This window comes from Protomyctophum parallelum, assembly GCF_964188405.1.
Source record: "Protomyctophum parallelum genome assembly, chromosome: 9".
Lineage (NCBI taxonomy): Eukaryota > Metazoa > Chordata > Actinopteri > Myctophiformes > Myctophidae > Protomyctophum > Protomyctophum parallelum.
In genome coordinates, this window is record NC_139706.1 from 29,351,922 (window position 1) to 29,374,370 (window position 22,449).

At 42.6% G+C, this 22,449-nt stretch overlaps 2 protein-coding genes across 3 annotated transcripts in view; both read left to right on the top strand.

Annotated features, from left to right (window-relative positions):
- Window positions 1–21,849, top strand: part of ubash3bb (ubiquitin associated and SH3 domain containing Bb) — a 38,787-nt gene extending 16,938 nt beyond the window's left edge. The window contains exons 2-14 of the mRNA XM_083773579.1: window positions 8,840–8,893; window positions 9,587–9,773; window positions 11,671–11,869; window positions 12,039–12,208; window positions 12,982–13,190; window positions 14,059–14,203; window positions 14,346–14,469; window positions 14,667–14,786; window positions 15,097–15,189; window positions 16,153–16,297; window positions 16,822–16,928; window positions 17,413–17,522; window positions 18,260–21,849. Of these exons, the coding sequence (XP_083629705.1) occupies window positions 8,840–8,893; window positions 9,587–9,773; window positions 11,671–11,869; window positions 12,039–12,208; window positions 12,982–13,190; window positions 14,059–14,203; window positions 14,346–14,469; window positions 14,667–14,786; window positions 15,097–15,189; window positions 16,153–16,297; window positions 16,822–16,928; window positions 17,413–17,522; window positions 18,260–18,397 (1,801 nt within the window). The 3' untranslated portion in view covers window positions 18,398–21,849. The remainder of the gene's footprint in view (window positions 1–8,839; window positions 8,894–9,586; window positions 9,774–11,670; window positions 11,870–12,038; window positions 12,209–12,981; window positions 13,191–14,058; window positions 14,204–14,345; window positions 14,470–14,666; window positions 14,787–15,096; window positions 15,190–16,152; window positions 16,298–16,821; window positions 16,929–17,412; window positions 17,523–18,259) is intronic.
- Window positions 2,953–22,449, top strand: part of LOC310864798 (mth938 domain-containing protein-like) — a 42,780-nt gene continuing 23,283 nt past the window's right edge. For both annotated transcript variants that reach the window (XM_083773580.1, XM_083773581.1), the window contains exon 1: window positions 2,953–3,075. The gene's annotated coding sequence lies outside the window, so the exon portion shown is untranslated. The remainder of the gene's footprint in view (window positions 3,076–22,449) is intronic.

Below are 22,449 nucleotides of genomic sequence, written 5' to 3' on the forward strand. Positions count from 1 at the left end.
AAACATGTGGAATTTCTTTTTGTTTTGTTCTATTTACCTTCAGTTGAATCAAGGTTATAATAGTTTTGGATTTTGAAAATGGAGTTTGTTGTTTGTAGTTTTTAGTTTGTAGTCTTTATTCAGATCAGTCAATTTTAGTTTTTGTTATTTTGATAGTTTCTGTTAAATATAATAACCTTGAGTTGAATGAGAATGAGCTACTTATGTGACTTAGGGTGGCTCAGCATGAGTGTTCTCTCTCTGTGGTCACTGGCTTTCCTCCCACGCCAAAACACATGTTAGGAATATATACTCCTGCAAGGCACTGCTATTTATCCTCTGTAGTACCACGGTGTCGCTTGCCAAAAAGAACACATCTACATGCTAAAAATGGGTTGTTAGCTTGTTGATCAGTTAGTTTAGGCAAGCGACACCCTCGCATGAGTGCTACTGTAAATTCATGAGGACCACTTAATGCTAATGATTAAAAATTTCCACCATTTTTGCCAAAAGTTAATGTAAGTGTGGCGCAACCATATAGTTGCTGACAATTTAAAAGTTTGACTTTGTCATACATGTTGTGGGTGTGAAGGTTTTCTATATTTTATTTGTGATGGAAAAGGTATTTTTTTGTGTTGGGTTCATTATTGCAGTGCAGTGTTTAAAACAGTACCAGTATATCACCAATAGGTGGCGAGTATCACCAGGGGAACAGAGTGTGTGAGGTGTGTGGACTGAACTCTCACGTGATTCCATGAGTTTGTTCATATGATGCAACACATGCTGCTGTGAGCATAATGCAGTGTGTGATACTGAGCATTTAATATCTATTTTGCAGGTGAGATGGTTATACTGGGAATGCACATGCTGTGGGATTATGTTATGGGATGATGTATGTCTGGATTGTATTTGAACTGTGTTTTGAGATAACTATGATGTGAAGAAGAGTCAGTGCAGACTAGAGTGAGTTGGAGTTAGCTTAGCAACTAGCATGGGAGCCTAGCTTTAGTAGCTGCAGCAGTGGCAAGTAAGGCAGCCATGACAGGGCATTTAGTGCAGTTGTGATAACTAATGTGGGTTGGAGGAGTAAAATAAAGGATGTTATGTGTAATACTGTGATCTTATGTGAGGATGTTTAGGAATGTTGGGTTAGCTAAACAGGGAAGTGGGTTATTTTTGAAAGAAAGAACTAATGTGAATTGTGAATGTTTAATTACTGTGACCTGATTATTGATTGTTTTGGGATTTGGTTTTGATGTCATCACAAGTTAATGTGATCCCATGAGAGTTTGTTCATATGATGCAACACATGCTGCTGTGAGCATAATGCAGTGTGTGATACTGAGCATTTAATATCTATTTTGCAGAAAAAGCAACAACAATAAAAAACAAATGTGTAACACCAGTTGGAACCAGCACTATCCTTCTTGGCCCCGTTACATAAGCAACATAAACCTGGACATATGAACACAAAGGCTTTTGTTACTGTACAGGCTGTCGGAACATAGCTGAGCCCACATACTCACTGCCCTGCCTGCTGGGAGCACGGGGAGAGCAACAGCTGTGCAGAAGTAATGTCATGAGAGGGACTGAGGGAGTGGCAACCAGACACACTTTAGTGGGGATGACGAGTGTGTGTGTGTGGGTGCGTGTGTGTGTGTGTGTGTGTGTGTGTGTGTGTGTGTGTGTGTGTGTGTGTGTGTGTGTGTGTGTGTGTGTAAGTGCGTGCGTGGTGTGGTGTGGTGTGGTGTGGTGTGGCGTGGCGTGCGTGCGTGCGTATGTGCGTGCCTGCGTATGTGTGTGCCTGCCTGCGTTTGTGTGTATGTGTGTTTTTATAGATTCTATGTTTACTATGCAGGTCTTGGTCATTTGTTCTCATGTTTTGTTAGATTTGTTTTTCTCTTGGACACAATTGTAAAAAATGTTATTTAGATAGCAGCTTGTTTAGACAGATGGTCGGTGGGCTCATTGTTTACCTGGTATCCTAGTTTCTTTTAGGAACTACATTGTTCTCTCTGCACTCTAGTACTGACTATTTACCATGTTGTTTGTTGACTAGAGTTCATGCTTACTCGGCCAATTCAAATCTCATGCTTGTCGCTCTAGATAAGAGCATCTGCTAAATGCCTAAATTGTAAATTGTGTGATTGTTTGTCTGTGTGGAACCCCGTACTGAGAACCAGTGAGTTACAGCACGTTGCCTTAAAAACAGCCACTGGACATATCTACTAAACTGTGTCATTGTACTGACTCACATAGAAATGCTTTAGTGTGTGTGTGTGTGTGTGTGTGTGTGTGTGTGTGTGTGTGTGTGTGTGTGTGTGTGTGTGTGTGTGTGTGTGTGTGTGTGTGTGTGTGTGTGTGTGTGTGTGTGTGTGTGTGTGTGTGTGTGTGTGTGTGTGTGTGTGTGTGTGTGTGTGTGTGTGCGTGCGACCGTGCGTGCGTGCGTGCGTGCGTGCGTGCGTGCGTGCGTGCGTGCGTGCGTGTGTGCGTGCGTGCGTGCGTGCTTGCGTGGACTGCGTTACTATATAATTGTGTATATCTATGCTGTATGTGTGTGTGTATACGCTATACGCTGTGGTTTTCAACTGTCTGACTCACACCAATTTGTTTGTTTTATGTCTCACTCTGTTAGTTCCCACAAATGCTGGGTTATGGGTTATGTACTTATCCATCTGAAAACGTGTCACTTCTAAGCACTGTCAAGATGAAGCCAATGGCACTTTTCCGCATGTGTACTATAGAGCGTCGCAGTCCCTCCCCCTTTCAGAACAACGAGTGGCCCAGGAAATGAATCCCAATGCATTTTTCCCATAGGCATTTCATAAAGTATTTATTTAAAGACCTTTTAAGCGTCGTACGAAGCCAACTCGAGCCAAACAAATAATTACAAAGAAGAAAAACAACAACAAAAAGTGTTGTAACCTGCCGTTTTTTTCCTACTTTCTAATTCTTTGTTTGGCCCGAAAAATTGTGTTTGTTGTCATGATTTGTCACGACAAGAGTTGGCTTTGTCCGCAGCGTAAACGTCTTTAAAGAAATACTTTCTGAAATGTCTATGAGGAAAGTGAACGGAGAATCATTTCCTGGGCCATGGTAGGGGGCGGGACTGCGACGCTCTATAAGTTATATAGATTTATATAGAGTTATATAGATAAGTTATATAAAATTCATACTCCTATTTTAGAGACGAATAAAAGTCGGTTCGGCTCTGTAGAGCCTACAATGTGATGTCATCTGAGGTTCGGGGGGGGGGGGTACCGTCCTAAAGTCGGCTCTTCGGTGCTACTGAAAATTTATGACGAGCCGAAATCATTACGGCACTACAGCACTGAAACAGCGGTAAAATAGGAGTATGAATCGGCCCTAAAGATTCCAATGTATTGTTTCTTAACTGGCACTCATGTCCACAGTGTACACCAAAGCAATTTTGCTTTAACTCATTAAGACCTGAGGTCGATTCTACAAATGTCTTCTAAACAGCTTTCTGAAAACGTTACCTATGCTGCTATAATATCAGTGATTCTTAAACTTTCTCATGTCAAGGACCCCCAAGATAATATGTACAGTATTTGGCCACAGACCCCCATCTCAAAACATTTTGTTGCGTCGACCCCTGTAGATTTTAATTTAAAATGTACACCAAAACACAAATGATAAAATGTTTAGGTCAATCACTTTTGAAGAGAGACTACTTGTCAAAAGGCCCATGGAGACTCACTGCCAATCAAGCAATCAAGGCTGAGTGGCTGGCAGCTTGCTCACTGCACACAGGTGTGGGAGGCTACAAGTAGGACTAGCTGCACTCATTCATTCATGCATGCTAGATCACCACACCAGCTTCTTGTCCACCACCCTCCAGAATACCATCTCTCTCCACACTCGGAACTGTGTGCTTCCAAGAGCAAACCACACACATCGTGTGTACCAAACACACCTATTAAAAACCTGAAAAGGAATTCCTCTGCCTCTGCCTCTTCTGTGGTCGATCAGCCTGGCCGGGGGCCTCGCCTGCTCACCATTACTGTCCATTACAAACCCAAACTATTTCCGAGTGCCACTCTTTCACTACTGTACCTCTCAGTCTCACCTGTCTGACTCTTTGATAAAGTGCTGTTGAGATGAACAGATCCACACAGTATATTATTATGTGGAGACCTTCATGAGAACAAACAAAATATATAATAATAATAACAAACAATTGAACATGAGTGGACCTTGTTTTAATTTTGATCAGTATGCAACCCTGAGACCAGCAGTCATTCACCCACTTTTAACTGCGTGTCTCTGTAATGGAACAGTACCTGTCATTATAGACAAATCAAAGAGTGCAGTAAAAGAAGCAAGCATAAGTATATACATAATACTTTGACTACTACAATAAAATTCAAGTTAAATATATTTTAAAAAGTCTAAACATAATGTGGAGAAAACTTGTAGCTGTACTTCTTACTGGCAGTGTGCATTCTGCTGCATCAAGTTTACTACTGATCAGTCCAGAGGTTTTGTGAGATTAGCTCTGTCTTGACGTAGTCTTGTCTGTGATACAACCATCCTCAAAGTGTTTGTGTAAGTGGCGGTGCGGCCCCTAGGCAGAGATAAACAACCAACAACCTGTAAGCAACGAATCCTCCCCCATGTATATACCTCTGTAATGTGGAGAGCAGATGAGCAGGCTTTCAATGACTTTATGGAAGAACGTACAGTATGTGGTTGACACCATGTGGACTATGTTAGAATGCAATTGCGTGACTCACATTTGCAGGATCTGTGGTCCTGCATTTTGAGTTATTTGTTGTGACTTGGATTTCTCAAAGAAATGAGCATTTGTGCCTGTCGTAGACATGGGCAGAGCAAGTTCAGTCAGGGAACCTCAGTTCAGTCGCACTGGCCGTTAATTGGGCCGCAGCAGCATCAGGCTCTCATCCACATGATTCACTCAGCCAATCACACACTCACTCCATCTCATACCGGCTACTTTAACCGGAGGTTTTGCATTCCTCCTCCTGCTTGCTTGCTGCTGCTATACTGTATACCTGCGCGCTGCTGTATACAAGTGCTCACCCACCTCCACCCCAGCTACCACCTGTCGTTTTGGATCTACTGTTTAGGTACGGGGGATTCGGAGTCCCTATGGCCGGGACTGATGCGCTTGATCTGAGTACCTAAAAAGCAGATCCATTACATCGCCAAACCATAATAAATATATTTTATTGCTTATCTTATATTCAATAAATATATATATTACAACCTTCTTGAGTTGTCTGACTGAACTAATGGTTTGACACCTCACAATTACAGTTCTTCAACAAAAAGTGTTATTATAAATAATAATACAATGTAATAATTCCAAATGTAATTTAAGAGGATAACCAGTACCTGCTGGATAATGAACTATTGTTCCAGGACTTTAGATTAACCATAGTATAGTTTCAGTTCAGTTGATATAGTACCCAGCTTTGTTCTAAAAGGTGCTGTGTTTAATTATTATATCTACAACCATGAGTCATTGCAGAAGTGTGCTTCAGATTAAAGTAATTCTCAACGTTTCCATGTCTGCCTGTGGTTGATGACCCTGTCATATGACCCACTTCTCTTTTCCATATCCTCTCATGATTGTGAAAGTGTGATGGGGTTTCAGCCAGATAGTGTCATAGCCCCTGGGTCTCCCAGGTGCATGATGAAATATGGTAAAACCCCATTATTTGCTTTGCTGGCAGGGTGCTGTGCTCTGTGTGTGTGTTTGTGTGTGTGTAAAATGGTAAATGGTGCATTTATATAGCGCCTTTATCCAAGGCGCTTTACATAGATTGTGCATTACATTCACCCATTCACACATCGATGGCGGCGGAAACCATGCAAGGCACCAACCAGCACATCGGGAGAAATGAGGGGTTCAGAGTCTTGCTCAGGGACAATTCGACACTGACTCTGGGGGAGCCCGGGTTCGAGCTGGCAACTTTTGCGGTTTCCATCCAGCCACTCTACCCCTGAGCCACCGCCGCCCAGGGGTAGAGGGGGGGACGACGACGACGACGACTATGAGGAAATGGTTCAAGGCAGAATCACTCAAACTCTTTTTGCCATCTGTCACTTCTGCTTCACTTTTTTTCTCTTTCCCTCTCTCTGACATTCGAATACAAAGTGGCTACACATACAGACATGCGCTTCAAGTGCTGTCAAGTTTCATCAACTCCCATTATGTTTCTCACCATGGCCACTCCAGGGCTCCGTAAAAGACTGACTGAAACTAAATCAAAATATATGCTGTCAAAATCAAGTTGAAGTTGGTAGAAGACCAGCTTGTGCATGCTGACTTCACAAGCTGAAGGCAGCTTCCAGCAGCAACAAGCCTCAGAGGTCTGCTTCCCGAAGGAGGAAATGGCATATTATAGGTTCTTCTCCCCTGAACACGCAGCTGCTAATGAGATTCTGGTCTGTCTGTCTGTCTGTCTGTCTGTCTGTCTGTCTGTCTGTCTGTCTGTCTGTCTGTCTGTCTGTCTGTCTGTCTGTCTGTCTGTCTGTCTGTCTCATCATTGAAAATGCATTTTCACAAATATATCTTTTGTATATTTACAAAATTTTGAAAACAGCAAAGAAGCTTTAGCTAAATGCTGTACCATCTTTCAGTCTGTAATGGTAAAGTTAGAGTAATCCCCTGGTGATTTATTCATACTTTAATTCAGTTACTGCTCTTGTTCAGGGAGTTGGTTTCCATCTCTTCCTACGCAGTGTTATCTTCCTCCACTCCACCCTAGAGGCCTTTATTACAAACTGATGTTTCCTTTGACTCAGGATTCATTGTTCATTGAGGACTGTTGGCTTATGTTTGGTAATCATCTGGACTGCTTCTCTAGTGGTTGACATCAGAGCATTTTCTTAAATGACAAACAAACAATAAAGTATATAAAGTAATTTGTGCTTCAATTAGAAAACATATGGAAGACATTACAGGAAAGTCAGTCCATGAGGAAGGGCATGCAATAGAGATCCTGAACTGGGAATCATACCCAGGATTTGCTATGCTGTGGCCAGATGTTTGAGACACCAGCTGATCTGTCAGAATCTTCTCTGCTCAAATGTTTAAAATGTTACTTTTTTTTAGATTTGAGCTAAAATGCATTATTTTATACCGTGGCTATTCAAAAATTGCAGATCTACCAGCTCATGAAGTGCCACGCTATAAAAGCTTGTAGATCTGCTATTGTTGAAAATCATGAAAATATGTGCACATTTTTTAATATATGTATTTTTTTAAAGCAAAACATTTTCAGATGGGATTCGGCGGCCAAATACATATCATTTTGGGGGTCCTTGACATGAAAAAGTTTGAGCACCACTGATATAACAATGTACGTTTTAGGATTTAGAAGGCATTTTTAGAATCTATACCTGAGGTCTTAATACGGTAGGACACATCGCGTCCGTGAAAGTATCCTTGAGCAAGACACTGAACCAGTAGTCTCTCAAGACAGACTGTTGCCTCGCGAAACAAATTTCGAGGAACAACAGGGGAGGCGCTGTTTTCCCGAATATTTGACGATGGGATTCTCAGATTGCTGAACCAGTGACAACCGCCGTTGCTGTGTACAGTTAGTATGTGGGTGAATGTGAGTCATACACTGTAAAGTGCTTTGAGTGTTCAGAAGAATATAAATGGTCTGTATAAATGTAGTTTGTTTACCATTTACTCCTCTTCAACGTCTGACCAAAAAGGACCTTTCATCCATATTGTTGATTTCAGAATATTTGATTTAGTCATTAAGATGTTCCATTCGGACTCTTGAACTCAGACAACCCTGTGATTGGCTGTGATACATTTCTGTATTGCTTGCATCTTCTGGCTTTCTCTTGGGCCCACATGCTGTTTTAAGGCTGCAACGTTATACTTATTGTCTCCACCAGGCCGAAGGCATGGGGGGAGAGTATGTTTTGCACTCCGTCCGTCCGTCCGTGTGTGTGTGTGTGTGTCCGTCCGTCCGTGTGTCCGTGAGCAGCTAATCTCGGCCACCGTTAACCCGGTCGATGCCAAAATTTCCAGAACGGCCTGTTATAGCGCCACCAGGAGACCGCTTTGTGCAAAACAAGTTTTTGCACAGTACACCTACAGATTTTGTCCAAACATCGCGCAAATTGGTACACACTCTCTCTAGAGCCATTCAACGAAACGGGTCTTTCAGATTTCTCAGACTCCATCCTGATTGGTTAAGATTGGCTTCCAAAGTTCACAGGAGTGCTCAGTTTCAAACAAAATGCTGCAAATCATGAACACATCGCGTGATTTCCGTGAAATTGTGCACGCACATTCCCACTAGGCCGAGGAAGAAATGCCACATGAACAATTTCAACTCAGCCTCAAGGTGGCGCTATAACTGGCCGAAAAGTGTTTTTACCTCTAATTTACTTTTGTTGCCCTTTTATCCAACCACCAGATGAAGGCAAGCTGCAATGTCCTACATTCCTATCCTGGTGGAGACCTGTGCCCAGAAGGGTAGTATGGTAGAGACTAGAGCAGGGGTTCTCAACCCATGGGTCGCCAATTTACGGATTATAGAGAGACTGAGTCATGGCTGCTTCACTGTTTGAAACTCTTTCTAGTGAGTCACAACCCCAACAAATGTGTTGAGTCAGAGCAAGCTTTCTTTTATCTGACAGAGTAGATGTGAGATAAACTGTGTGTCTGTGCTTCTTGGCTTGTTTAGGAGGGAGAAGTGAGACTTGAGACAAACTGATGCACTCGCTGACAGTCTAAAAGTGAACTAACTTCTCTTTGCTATTCATAGTCGTATGAAATAGCTCCATTTTAAATGATATGTATACAAATGATTAATAACAAATGTCTTCTCTGTGTGTTCTACAGATTGAAAGCATTAGTATCCACGGGAGGCCGCAGTGTCCAAGCAGCATGTGACTGGTAAGGTGTAATTTACACATATTATGCACCAAACAAGTGACATTGTAATGTATTGCACTGGCCTCTTCTACACAGTAAAATACTCAGTGTTTAACTCTGAAGAGAGTACAAAGTGAGCTGCCCGGAATATATTGTCACGTTAAACAAAATTAGTGCTCACATCCCCCCGTCTCAGGCAATGACAGGGCGTCTGAGGCTAGGCCTATTATTGTTCGGAGTTAGCAGCTTACTGTTTATACAGACTTCATCAATGCAAATTATATGTTTACATTTACCTTAAAGTGGGTGTAATTGATAGTTAAAAGGTTAAAGCTCTATATTCAATAGTAATCATTGCTCAAGAGTTTTTGCAGTTCCCATCTCTACTTCCCACTTTCAACTTAAATATTTAACTGACACCCAAATATTTAACCGGAACCCCTTTTGGTGTTAGCATCATGCCATGCTTTAGCTATTGAACAATAGCAGATCTACAAGCTCATAGCGTGCCACCGAGTGGCGCGCTACGAGGTTGTAGGTCTGCAATCTTTGAAAAATCGAAGAATGACTGACTTAGAAACTTGGCTTTTTCAGAAAACTGTCAGGATGTAGAAGACATTTTTAGAATCTGATCTCAGGTCAGAATGGGTTAAATAAAACAGGAGAGAGATAGAGACAAGATTGTGTATGAAATGTAATGCCTAAACCCCCCAGGCTGTTCTCCCACGTTGACGATCCGTTCCTGGATGACCCGTTGCCCAGGGAGTACGTCCTCTACCTGAGACCCAGCGGACCTCTGCAGAACCAGCTCTCCCACTTCTGGCAGCAGAGCCGGGTGACCTGTGGCAAGAACAAGGCCCACAATATCTTTCCTCACATCACCCTCTGTCAGTTCTTCATGGTGAGTTCCCTGGTGCTAAGTAGTTGTTCCTAGGAAAGCATATACGGACACTCGGACAGGAAAGCTCAATTTGGTTCACTCATGCACAAAATCCTTTTTAAATCACTTTAAAACAAGGCAAGCGTGCCAACAGCAGGCCCTTGAGGATCCCACGCCGAGCAGTCGGTGGCTTTGCACATCAACCAAGTAGGCAAGCTGTAGTGGACTGAATGGGTTATCACGTCAAACCAAACTTGTGCTCCCTTCCTGCAGCCAATTGTGGGGGTACAGTACATACAGGAATGGCTTCCATGACGCCTAGGTGCAGATATCATACAGTACATGTGTTCTTTATCTCACTCTCTAGCTTGCCCTTGTGTCATATATTCATAGTATTTGCTGACATCCTGGTGATTATCATTAAATGACAACCAATGGACTATGGCATTGCTCCATATTGTGTGCCAAGCACGTCCTGTGAATAATAATAATCCTGGGAGAGTGGGCAGTCACTCCCCTTTTGTATTTTGTAATTATTGAGACAAACCGTATAACCGGATACAATTCTGTATTGTTTAAGTTGCTGTGCGTCATGTGGTGTGTTGGTTCAATTTGGTTCATATGTACCCAGAGATATAGTGACCATGATCCAAAACCTGTTAAAAGTTGTCTCCCCGTTTACTGTCCATCTCGACAACAGAAAGAAACTAGAACTGCACTCTGTCGAGTGCATACTTGCTTGTTGTACACTAGTAGGCCATAAATGGCCTAATAGTGCGCAAGCAGAGCGTGCAAGTACTTTCGACCGCTACAAACTGTCAAATCTCAGTTTCTCTGTGAAGGAACGTTTGAAATGTTGATTAGGTTTAACTATTTGCTACCTACCTACTTTATGCATGTTACGTAATGACTACTTGTGCCTGATATGGCAGTGGTGCCAGATTACATACATGTATACATAAGAGCATTACCTTTTTTTTTTTTTTTTAAGATATTTTTTTTGCGGCTTACGCCTTTTATTGATTTTTTAAGGGACAGACAGTAGGCTGACAGGAAATGGGAGAGAGATGGGGGGATGACATGCGGTAAAGGCCGTGTCGGGTCCGGGAGTCGAACCCGCGGCACACCGCGACTGGATCACCAGTCCGGTGCCCAGACCGTTACGCTACGGCCTGGGCCAAGAGCATTACCTTTAATTCTCCCAACACTAAAACATATCGTCATTACGTCACCATCGAAAACCAATTACACTCTGGCATTGGGTCCTTTAATCCACATCTTTATTACGTCTTTATTAAAACAGCAAATTGTGCCTGATTTGCTGGGACCAGATTACATACATGACCATATTTCTTACGTCATCATTGAGAGCTAGTCATACATATACTATATGTAATTTGTAAGTTGATTAGCGGTATACTGTGGTTACTTTGCGCCAAACTCCGTCCCAGCCAACCCGCCACTTTTGATGCGTATGCAAATAAAACAGCAAATTGTGCCTGATTTGCTGGGACCAGAGTACATGTGTGTATACTGTATGTATAACTAGCTCTCAATGATGAGGTAAGAAATATGTGGATTAAAGGACCCAATGCCAGAGTGTAATACATATACTATATTTTACAAATATAGTATATGTATGACTAGCTCTCAATGATGACGTAAGACATATGGTCATGTATGTAATCTGGTCCCAGCAAATCAGGCACAATTTGCTGTTTTATTTGCATACGCATCAAAAGTGGCGGGTTGGCTGGGGCGGTGCATACGGACCGGGCGAAACTATTACTTGCACGCTCTGCTTGCGCAAGTAAATACATGGAAGTGGAATACCCATGGGTGGAAAATGATCTATAGTTGAATCCCCGGTGTCCCTGAGTGTGACGATAACCCCCATCCATCACTTCCTCCTCCACAGTGTGCGGACCAGAAGGTGGAGGCTCTGTGTGAAGCTCTGCAGGTCAGCGTAGCCCAGTGGAGAGGTCGCTTCCCCAGTCCGCTGCCCCTGGAGCTCTACACCTCCTCCAACTTCATCGGTCTCTTTGTGGAGGAGCAGGTGGCTGACGTTCTCAAGCAGTTTGCGACAGACTTCGCTGCAGAAGCTGCGAGGAAAGCAGGTGAGATAAAACAATGGGTGAGGGAGCTGCACAGGGAGGTGGGATAAAACAATGAACTCATAAAATCTCATCTAAAAGAGCATCCCTCCCTGCATCCCGGGACTCATTACATTGAAAACCTATTTACATCACTGACAGTGCAGGTAAACACAATCACTGTCTCTTTCAGAAGTCCATGTGGAGCCTCATAAGAAACAACTCCATGTGACCCTAGCCTATCACTTCCCGACCAATCACCTGTCTTCCCTGGAGAAGCTGGCCAAGGGCATTGAAGTAAAGCTGGGCTGTGATTGGCTGGCCGTCCTCTTCTCGCGGGACATCCGATTCGCTAACCACGAGGTAGGAACCCACTGACTAGCCTGGCAAATATGACTGAACCCAAGTGATCAGTTTGGCAATGCCAGGTTAGGAACCTGTACATCACCAGTCTAGGAGATAGATAGAACTTGTCTAGGAAGTGTCTTGTCTTCTTAGTGAAATAACAGTTTATGTATGGGGTCATATTGCCCTCTATTGGCAACATTGGTGTACTGATGCTGATTGCTTTTTTGAGGGGCGCTAGCCCCTCCTATATTCAGCTATTAGTGTAGATCCCATTGACAATGAATGGAGTATTTACGTCATATGTGGACGAGCATATATTACGTCATGAATCATGATGATGTACGATGATAAGAGCGCCCCTCACTTCACACTGGTGTGCTTTTTCAATTAATATTTAATATCCCTGACATACTATGATGCACAATATGTCACCTTCGGCTTGAGAGAAATATACTAGCAGCTGTCAATGTGTTGACAGTGGCTAGTATTGTTTCCAAGCACATACGCTACAACAGATATGCCTTTATTGATAGTATCAAGTGAAGAGAAACAGGAAAGAGGGAGAGAGAGAAGGGGAGAGACATGCAGCAAAGGTCGTCATGAACGCCAAAGCCTATATGTGGCATGCACCTGGACCACTTGGCCAGCGGGTGCCCACTTAACTCATTTTATACTGTTCCATGATACGTGCTCTGTTCCCCATGTCAATTCTCACAGCAACAACAAGATCATTTTATGCAGACAAACATATTTCACAAGAAAACATCTAAACGCCTCTCCTTTCACAGAGCCTGAGGGTGATGTACCCCTATGCCCCCCAGAATGAGGATGAGTTGGAGCTGGTCCCTGGGGATTTTGTATTCATGTCCCCAGTGGACCAGGGTGGAGCCAGTGAGGGGTGGGTGTATGGGACCTCCCTGGCCACAGGACTGTCTGGCCTGCTGCCTGAGAACTACGTCAGCCGATCAGATGAGTGCGACACCTGGGTGTTCCATGGGTGAGTGGAGCAGCAACCCAGCTGGAGGACAGAGTTAACCACTTAAAACCGCCTGTAGTCTTAACTGGACTTGAGTTACAATACAACCGTGCTTTCTTTGGCCGCTTTTTTATGTCGACACCACATTTTCTTTTTTGTCAATCTACAAGCTCACGATGCATTTGTGAGCTTGTAGATCTGCTATTTTTGGCCAATATTCAAGTGGTTGAAGCGAGTTTTGAAGATATGAACATTTTGTCCCAGCAGGGCAACCGATCCCCCCCCCCCCCCCCCGTTCTTAATGTTGTCATTTTCCTCAATAGGCTACTCAAGTATGTCACTGCTAGTCCCTACAGTTTGGTCATGTGGGAGGAGGGTGTAGACGACCATGTGTCTCCTCTGTTACACATGGCAAGTCAACAGCTGTTTGACTTGACAGCTGTTGGACCTCCAGGAGGTTGTTGTTAATGCAAGCGAAGGAACACAAAGGAACACACTCTTGTTTCCGTTTAATGTAGTACTGTTGCAGAGCCTTCCAGCCAATATACGGAAGTGCCCTGACTTAATGTGAATGGAACCCAACCGTATCATTGGTAATACCTGTGAAGAAAGTGACATTGCATAACTATTTATTTCAATGTGGCTGTCGTGAAAAGGGTTTTGTTTGTTTTTGGAGTGCCCGGCCAAGCCGGAGGAACTGTGGAGCATTTGAATGATCGACTTGGCAATCAGTAATTGGGTCTCATGATCAAAATAAGAAAAGCGAAAATCTAACATTTGCCACGATCAACACAACGTCTTTGCCATAGACACATTTGTCTGTGAACGGACACATTGATGACCCCTTCTCTGTAGTGAACATATGAACACATGAACTCTGCTCCCACAGATCTCATTCATTCTTCAGCTGTGGGCCCTCAGACAAGGCAGGGAAGGACAGAGGCATGTTTGACGGACTGCTGGACAGCCGTCGCCTAGACAACACGAGTCCTGGGGACACACCGGGTCTCAGTCTCATCTGCCATCCTATGCAGGTCAGAGTGACACAGTTCAAACTGGACCGTCTGTTCTATCAGGAATAGAAAGGAGAACTTGGCAAAAAAATACTGCATGAAACCCTTTGTTCTGATGAAGCGCTCTGCCTCTCCACTACCAACGTCTTTTGATTGACACCAGGTCCTGCGAATCAGCAGTGGCCATTCCCGGCAGCCCAAGCGGACGCTGTTTGTCTGTCGGCATGGCGAGAGGATGGACGTGGTGTTTGGTAAACACTGGCAGTCACTGTGCTCTGACAGTAAAGGTGAGAACCTCCCCATACCCCCTTTACCCCAAATCATTATTATGAGTATGGGGTCCCACAGCAACTCTTGTACCCGGACCCCAGACATATATGCCACTGCCACATTAGTAAGTTTAGTTTAGTTTTCTTTGTTTCCACATATACAAAATATGGTAAAAGGAGGAGGCGTCTTGATGAGTGTCTGCTGTCTTTCCCAGGTAAATACGTGCGTACAAACTTGAATATGCCTCCCAGTTTGCCCCTGTGGGGAGGAGGGAAAGATTACGACATGGACTCTCCCATCACTGTGTTTGGATCCACTCAGGCTCGACTAGTAGGTATGTTAGCTCTAGTCTACACAACCAAACACATGACTGCATGTAGAAGAGTGATCCCAATAGAATACTGCTGGTTGTCTATCCCAGTGGTGGACAGGTCAAATTGTCACGGTTCACCTGTAGTCACAGGGAAAATACACCATCTACCGTACCCCCATCTGAAAATATTCCCTAATATATAAAATATAACCCTAACCCCAATATGTTCAAAATGATTCCAAATTATTTAAAAGAAATCCCAAGATTCATATTGATTTTGAGAACCAATGATTTATGGTGTGTCGTGTGTGTGTGTGTGTGTGTGGTCTAGGTGAAGCTCTGTTGGAGAGTAACACAGTAATAGACTTTGTTTATTGCTCTCCCTCATTGCGATGTGTTCAGACCGCTCAGAACATCCTCAAAGGTGAGCTCATCTTCAAATAAATAAAAAACATATATTCGTTCATTTCATCGAGTATATCTCTGCTGTCGGGTAGGAAGCAGTCCAAAATGTTCATTTCTCACAGGAAATGAAGAAAACAAAGGAATACTGCCTCATCAAAGTTGGCATTGTGACTTTACAGTATATATTGCCAGATACTTGCATGAGAGGGGGAGAGGGGGTGGAGACAGCTGCTTTATAAGATATGAAGTTATCTGGTTTTGTCAGAAGCCCTTTTTAATACTTCTCATTGGTTCAATATTCTTTTAACCCAAACACAGACCGAAGGGTGTTCAATAGCATTATTTTATGAAAGAAAGTTAGCTGGTTTCTGCCAGACAGCGAAACCAGGGGAAACAGCCAGGCCTATTCCCCACAGAAGGAGGCTGGGGGAGGTGATAGAGGGAGTATATCACCCTGTACAGGTATTGCAGCCAATGGGAGCCTGGACATGGACGCACCTGCAGCCAGTAAGGCAATCACCAGAAGCTTTTAAATAGCCGATGCCCAAGCTGTCTGGTGAGTCAGTTTGGACTAATGGAGGAGTGAGGAAGCAGGAATCACTCTGTTCATGAGGAGGCTGGTATGAGGGATATCTCACAAGCCGACTCCACAAGGGAGAGCATACAGCACTCTCCCCCACCTGAATAAAGTAGTCACTAGCTCTCTCTCTGCTCTACCCACAGGACTGTGAATAGAAGCCTGACAGGACGAACCATATGTTACGTTTTGCCCCGTTTTCCCCTTTCCCTAACAATTTAATAAAAGACAATTTCAAGTTTATGTTGAATCTGACTCTGAGCCTCTTATTTTATTGTGAATCTTGCCTATTCTCCCCTGGGTTGCCACAATATAAAATAGATTACGTAAGCATTTATTATTAGGCAGCGATTTACAGGTTGTCTTAAAGTCTATCTAGCGCTGCTGTGCTCCTATCTACTGTAGGACTGCAGCAGGAAGGAAAGATGAAGGTGCGAGTGGAACCAGGCCTCTTTGAATGGACCAAATGGGTTTCTGGCAACTCTTTGCCTGCATGGATCTCTCCTACGGATCTGGTCACAGCTCACTTCAGTGTGGACACAACATACAGGTGACTGGAAGTCAGGATCCCATGGCGACATCTTATTCTGGGCACCCAATATTTCTAAAACAATCACATCTAGAAACTTTTTTGTTGCTCCTGGATTAAAGAGTTTATATTCAAAAAGCAGCATCCTATTGAGCAGCATCTATGCAACACATTCCTATAGCAAACAACTGTCTTCATACTTTTACCACTGAGCAATAGTCGTCTATTGGACCACTCAAACTTTTTTATGTCAAGGACCCCTAAATCGTCATTAATCAGCCCGTGGACCCCCATTTGAAGAGATATGCCAGTGACTCCCCATAAGAGAAGATCTTTACGGTTCTAGCAGTGATTCTGAAGGGTCCATTTGGTTCCTAATTATCATTTAGCTGGGGACCCCCTGGAACTCTCTCAAGGACCCCTAGGGGTCCCCGGACCCCACTTTGGGAATCACTGTATTAGACAATATCCATAAATACATAACCTTGACATGCAAATGTTTGAGAACCACTGCTATGGTAAATGACTGTTGGTTTCCTCCATAGACCTCTCATCCCAGTCAGTAAACTCACTGTGTCAGAGTGCTATGAGAGCTACATCAGTCGCAGCTACCAAGTGACCAAAGACATCATGTCTGACTGTAAAAACACAGGTATGTACAATCTTTGACACAAACAGACACACACTACTCCTGTTACTGAAAAAGTGTGTGTGTGTGTGTGTGTGTGTGTGTGTGTGTGTGTGTGTGTGTGTGTGTGTGTGTGTGTGTGTGTGTGTGTGTGCGTGCGTGCGTGCGTGCGTGCGTGCGTGCGTGCGTGCGTGCGTGCGTGCGTTTATATGGCGGGTGTGTGCACACATGAATGCTCTTTCATATGTTTCCTTATCCTTCTATGTGTGACAGAATGTGGATAGTAAAGTGAGGAAAATCCTGTCTCAACTTTCAAAGGTTTAGGCTATTTTTAGCACCAGGGTTTCAGTGTAGGATATAAATTAGGATTATGGTTTAGTTGAGGTTAAGGGGAATGTTTTGTTATTATAATATATTAAGTGTGTGTGTGTGTGTGTGTGTGTGTGTGTGTGTGTGTGTGTGTGTGTGTGTGTGCGCGCGTGCGTGCACGCGCGCGCTCGTTCCACAGGAAACAACGTTTTGCTCGTAGCCCATGCCTCCTCCCTGGAAGCGTGCACGCGGCAGCTGCAAGGTCGCAGCCCACAGAATGCTAAGGACTTCATCCAAGTTGTCCGAAAGGTCATACTTTAACAACCTCTACCTCTCAAATATGTCTGTATAAACCATTCTAGTCTCTCCTGAACCTACACTCTGCCTGCAACTCTTGTCAGTGGCTTAATTCTGTGACTCAATTTTGTGACCAAAATCCGACTTGTCACAAATTGGCCAATTTGGTGGAATTATATGCTCACATCCAATGTTTTTCTCTCAGGGCATTGGTTACCTTTAGTAATAGGACTGGCTTATTTTGGTTTATACTTTCTTGCTCAACCCACCTAGGAAAAGATCAATGATTCATTCTAATTAAAATGTCTAAAAACAGCATGTAATTTGTGATTAATCACTTTTTCCAAATTGAATCATACTGTTTTTTTCTGGGGGTAGTGCTGCCGCTGTCGCCTCACAGCTAGAAGGTTCCGGGTTTGATTCCCGCCGGGGACGCTATGGGCACTGGGGGCGTGTTCTCTCCTCCACGTCATCAGTGACCATACCTTAGGTGGGGTTGGTGAAAGGGCCTTTCTGTGTGGAGTTTGCATATTCTCCCCATGTCCCCTAGGGTAGGTACCCTCATAAAAAACATGCAGTAATCCTGGTCTCTATACCACCTCCCCCTGGTCAGAACAAACGTGAGGACGCAATTTGTGATTGGCCAGAATTAGATGATGTATGATGAAGTTTGATGATAAGAGCGCCCCTCACTTCACGGACACGATTTTCTTATCTTCAATTTACGTAACCTTAATTTCCATCCATAGATCCCATATCTGGGCTTCTGTTGCTGTGAGGAGCAGGGGGACACGGGGGTGTGGCAGCTGGTGGACCCACCCATCCTCCCCCTTACGCATGGACCCAACCACAGTTTCAACTGGAGGGAGACCCTGCTAGATGAATGACAACTCCCCTCTGCCTTTCTCCTTCCACAACACACTTCCACAGACTGCAGTGGCTGGTGGTTTGGCCTGGTGCCGGTCCCCTCCTCCACCCCCACACCCAAACACACGTTCCAATCTGCTATATATTCACTTCCTCTAACCACTTCCTCTTGAGGGAATCCCTTTCGAAACCTGATGTTGAGCTGTCATCATCTTAAGTGCCGTTCCATTCTGCCAATAACTCAAGTGAAGTTTCCATGGACCCACTCCAAGGGAACGGGTCTGCAAAACTGTAAACTTTAAGCGCCTAAATTGCCCATAATGCATTGTGATTTGATTTCCGTGACTTTAAAAATGGCAACATTCCTCCTCTGAGGGTGTTCCATTACAACGAAACAGACCCATGCACCACCTCACTGTACCGTTTCACCAAGTGGCTACTCGTGTAACATTTGTTCCCATACAGTATGAGGGACCAGGGCTGGGGACGAGTACTTAGTGGATTGGATCGCAGTGCCTCTCTCTGGGTGCATCACCTTATAACCACACATACAGTACTTACTGCTAAGCTGCCAAGCTTAGCATTGATACAATGCAAAATAGCTTTCTGCTTGAACTTATCCTCAGTCAGTGAATGGACTCATCATATATTTTTCTCTGCATATATCAGAAGTGTTGAGCATGAGCATATAACTAACAATAATTTAGTTAATCCACTTCATATTGGATATCATGATGAGTGATTATATGGATTGAGCCTGTGTTGTATGTTCTCTGCTGTCGGGCAGAAACCACCTAACCCCAAAATGTACAATTTTTAGGAAATTAAAAGATTAAAATTAAAAAAAATATATATATCCAGCTCAAGTGGAGTTAGGAGGTTTTGGCAGAAGCGCATTTTAATACTTTTCATTGATTCAATATATTTTTTAACCAACACACAGACATAAAGGTTGTTCAATAGCACTAATGTATGAAAAATAAAATCTAAAACCTGAAAAATGGAGTTAGCTGGTTTCTGCCGGACAGCAACGATATATTAATACAGGTATTAAGCTTGTTTTATGGGTCAGCGACACAGTGTCATTGAAATTACGTTACTTTTGTGTAGCGACATGCTGCATGATACTTTGTTGCTGAAGCATAAATCGGGTTTAAATCTCACTACAGCAGGGCAACGTCATGGCAGTTTTAACATCATCATATTACCACACATAATAAAATACGAGAGTCTAAATCTTAGGCTAAATGAAAATGTGAAGTGTTCTAATTCAATACAAACTGACAGGATTTGTTTACATTAGAGATGCATGTCACAACCCCTGTTGGAACGTTTGGACTGTTTGAGAATCTATGTTCTGTGTACTATGTGTAGTGGATGTTGAAAAATAATATCCAGTCCTTATCACGAGCTTCCCAATTCTAGGAACAATGTTCAATATAATGTTTAATAACGTGGTCCACATGTTGACTTGTACGTCCATGTAAGTAGGTCGATATCAAAGAGTCCCAACAACAAAATAGCACAAAATGCACAACTGACAATCATACACGTATGCTTTGAATCTTGTCCAACGGTGACATGTGGTCATGTTTGCTACATATCTTATTTAAGGGGTCAAATGGAGTAGGTAGCTGTAAATATTATTTCAAAGGGGGCGTTGTCCAATTGATATCTATTTATTGATAACTTTATTTCATGAAAAATAATAATTGTCCCCTTTAACCGCATGCAAGGAATTCTGCGCTGCCTCTCAGGTGTTGACTGTATTTAGCTCATATTTGCAGCATTGTGCTGCGAGTCTGTGACCAGTAACAGTATTATTGTTAGTGCCTCTTGGAACTAAAAAGTGATGTCATCTGATTTCATGACTGCCTAATTAGTAGCAAAATACATATTTATACAAACTCCATCAATTGTAAATCTAAATTATTTAAAATGTTTGTTTTTGTTTTGTTTTTGTTTTTAACACTTGCTTATCATAAGCATGTAGCTTATTGTTGTTTTATGAGTCCATACTACTATATTTTGAATAATATCGTATACACTATACTAAACCAGTGGTTCTCAACCTTTTCAGGCTGCGACCCCCCAAAATTATAATATTTGAACTGGGGACCCCCCACCCTGACAAGCACTTTGTTGTTGTAGGAGTTGAGGCATTACAGTTTGACTCGGTTCCACAGATAAATATTGCTTCCACAGATATATTGCTTGACAATGCTTGTAGATCGGCTACTTTCACAATTTTTGCGTATTTCTTTTTGCCAATGTTTGACCAGTTTTTAAAGTTTTGATGCAGTAATAGTCTTTTTCTTTTCTTACTTACTTTTTTAAAGGTATTAAAAAGGTCTTCACTCTTAAAGGCCCTTAAAGCTTAAATTGTCACTTCACTGTCATCTGACATAAATTGAGAACCACTGTTTAATTAAACCACCATATACAGGCCTGTATCGCAGTGTAGCCTATTGGAGTAAATCAATTTCCTGACAATGTCACAGAGAAGTGTCATGCATTGATTCTTGCTGATTTCACGCAGGGTATAACTTCCAACCTTGGTCCCAAAGTACTGTTGGCTTTCAAGTCTGTGCATTCACCTGTTGTCCTAGCTGTCTTGTCTTAATCAGGGATTAGTTAGAGCTAGCATGCCAGGTGGATGCAATCACTGTCCCAGTGTGACGTGTCTCTGAAAACCAGCAGCATGGGTTCCAGAGGAACAGGGAGGATGAATTTGACTATTCGATTATGTCATGGTTCAATCTGTTTAAAGGAAATAGCATGTGTCTTTCACAAACTTGTAAGCTTATAGATTTGCTATTTTGTAAAAAAATTGATTTTCTTTTTTTTAAGAGAAAATCTTTCAAAAATGTGTAAACATTTTGAGACACCAAACTACTGATGGACAACTTGTTTTGAACTGTTGCCTCATCTATCTCCCTGTTTGTATTGAACACCGTACCTTTACGAATTGCTTTTGTTTTTATCCAAAGGACAAACCCTGGTCACTGTGAAAGGAGACACCCTCGCAATGACAATGTTTGTAATTGATTTTGGTCAACCTCGGGCCTTTGATAGCCATAGTAAAATTATGAAGCAGAAAGGTATTGTCTGGCTTGTTGCTAATGGGTTAGAATGTGTAATTCATAATCCATTGTAATATGTTCCCTTATGGTTATGCAACATTTCAAATAAGGGTTGCCATGTTTTGTCTTCAGGGATTGAACTGTGGAAAAATCTGTTGTTAAAATATGTATTCATTTGTTCTGTTTTTCCTGGGTTACGAGACAAAATGTCAATGATTTCAAAACGACCTCTGACACAAGGATGCAACAATGCACAAGTGGAGACAAAGCCAAGCACAGACATGTTGGCATTATGACAGGAAACAGCCATTATGTAACTATACCGCTAATGACGTTCAAAGGAGGAAGCCATGCAATGTACCGATATAAATAAGTTTAAGTATTCCTAATTTATTATCATTTATTATTACCACATGTGTACAGCACTTAATTTAATGACATTTCCTCCAACATTTTCTTTGTAATTTAAGAAGGGTTGGGTTGTTTCATGAATACCTATTTGTATTTTGTTTTTCCATAATTTTGTAAAAAAAAAGGCTGTGATAGTTCCACATTGTGTGTTTGTGTGTGTGTGTGAGAGAGAGAGAGAGAGAGAGTCTATTGATGCTACAATATCAAATTACAGTATTGTGTGGATACTGCAGCAATAACATAAATCGGTTAAGGCAGGTTATTTTAATGTATTATTTGGAACTATGCTACCAATACTATCCACCTCTTTAATTACAATAAAAGGAATCCTTCTGCTTTTGTATAATACTGCATCATAGGTTATTTGATTTAAACACACCTCAATGACCATTGACCAAAGTAATATTTTGCTACTTCAGGAGACTGTAGTTCAGAGGATGTGGCACAGTGGCAGGTAGATATTTGTCCTAACACAAACATTAAATGCCATTGACAATGAATGGATGATACATGTACAATAAGAGCGCCCCTCACTTCACACGAGTGTGATTCTTTTTGGGGAAAACATATTTTTGCAA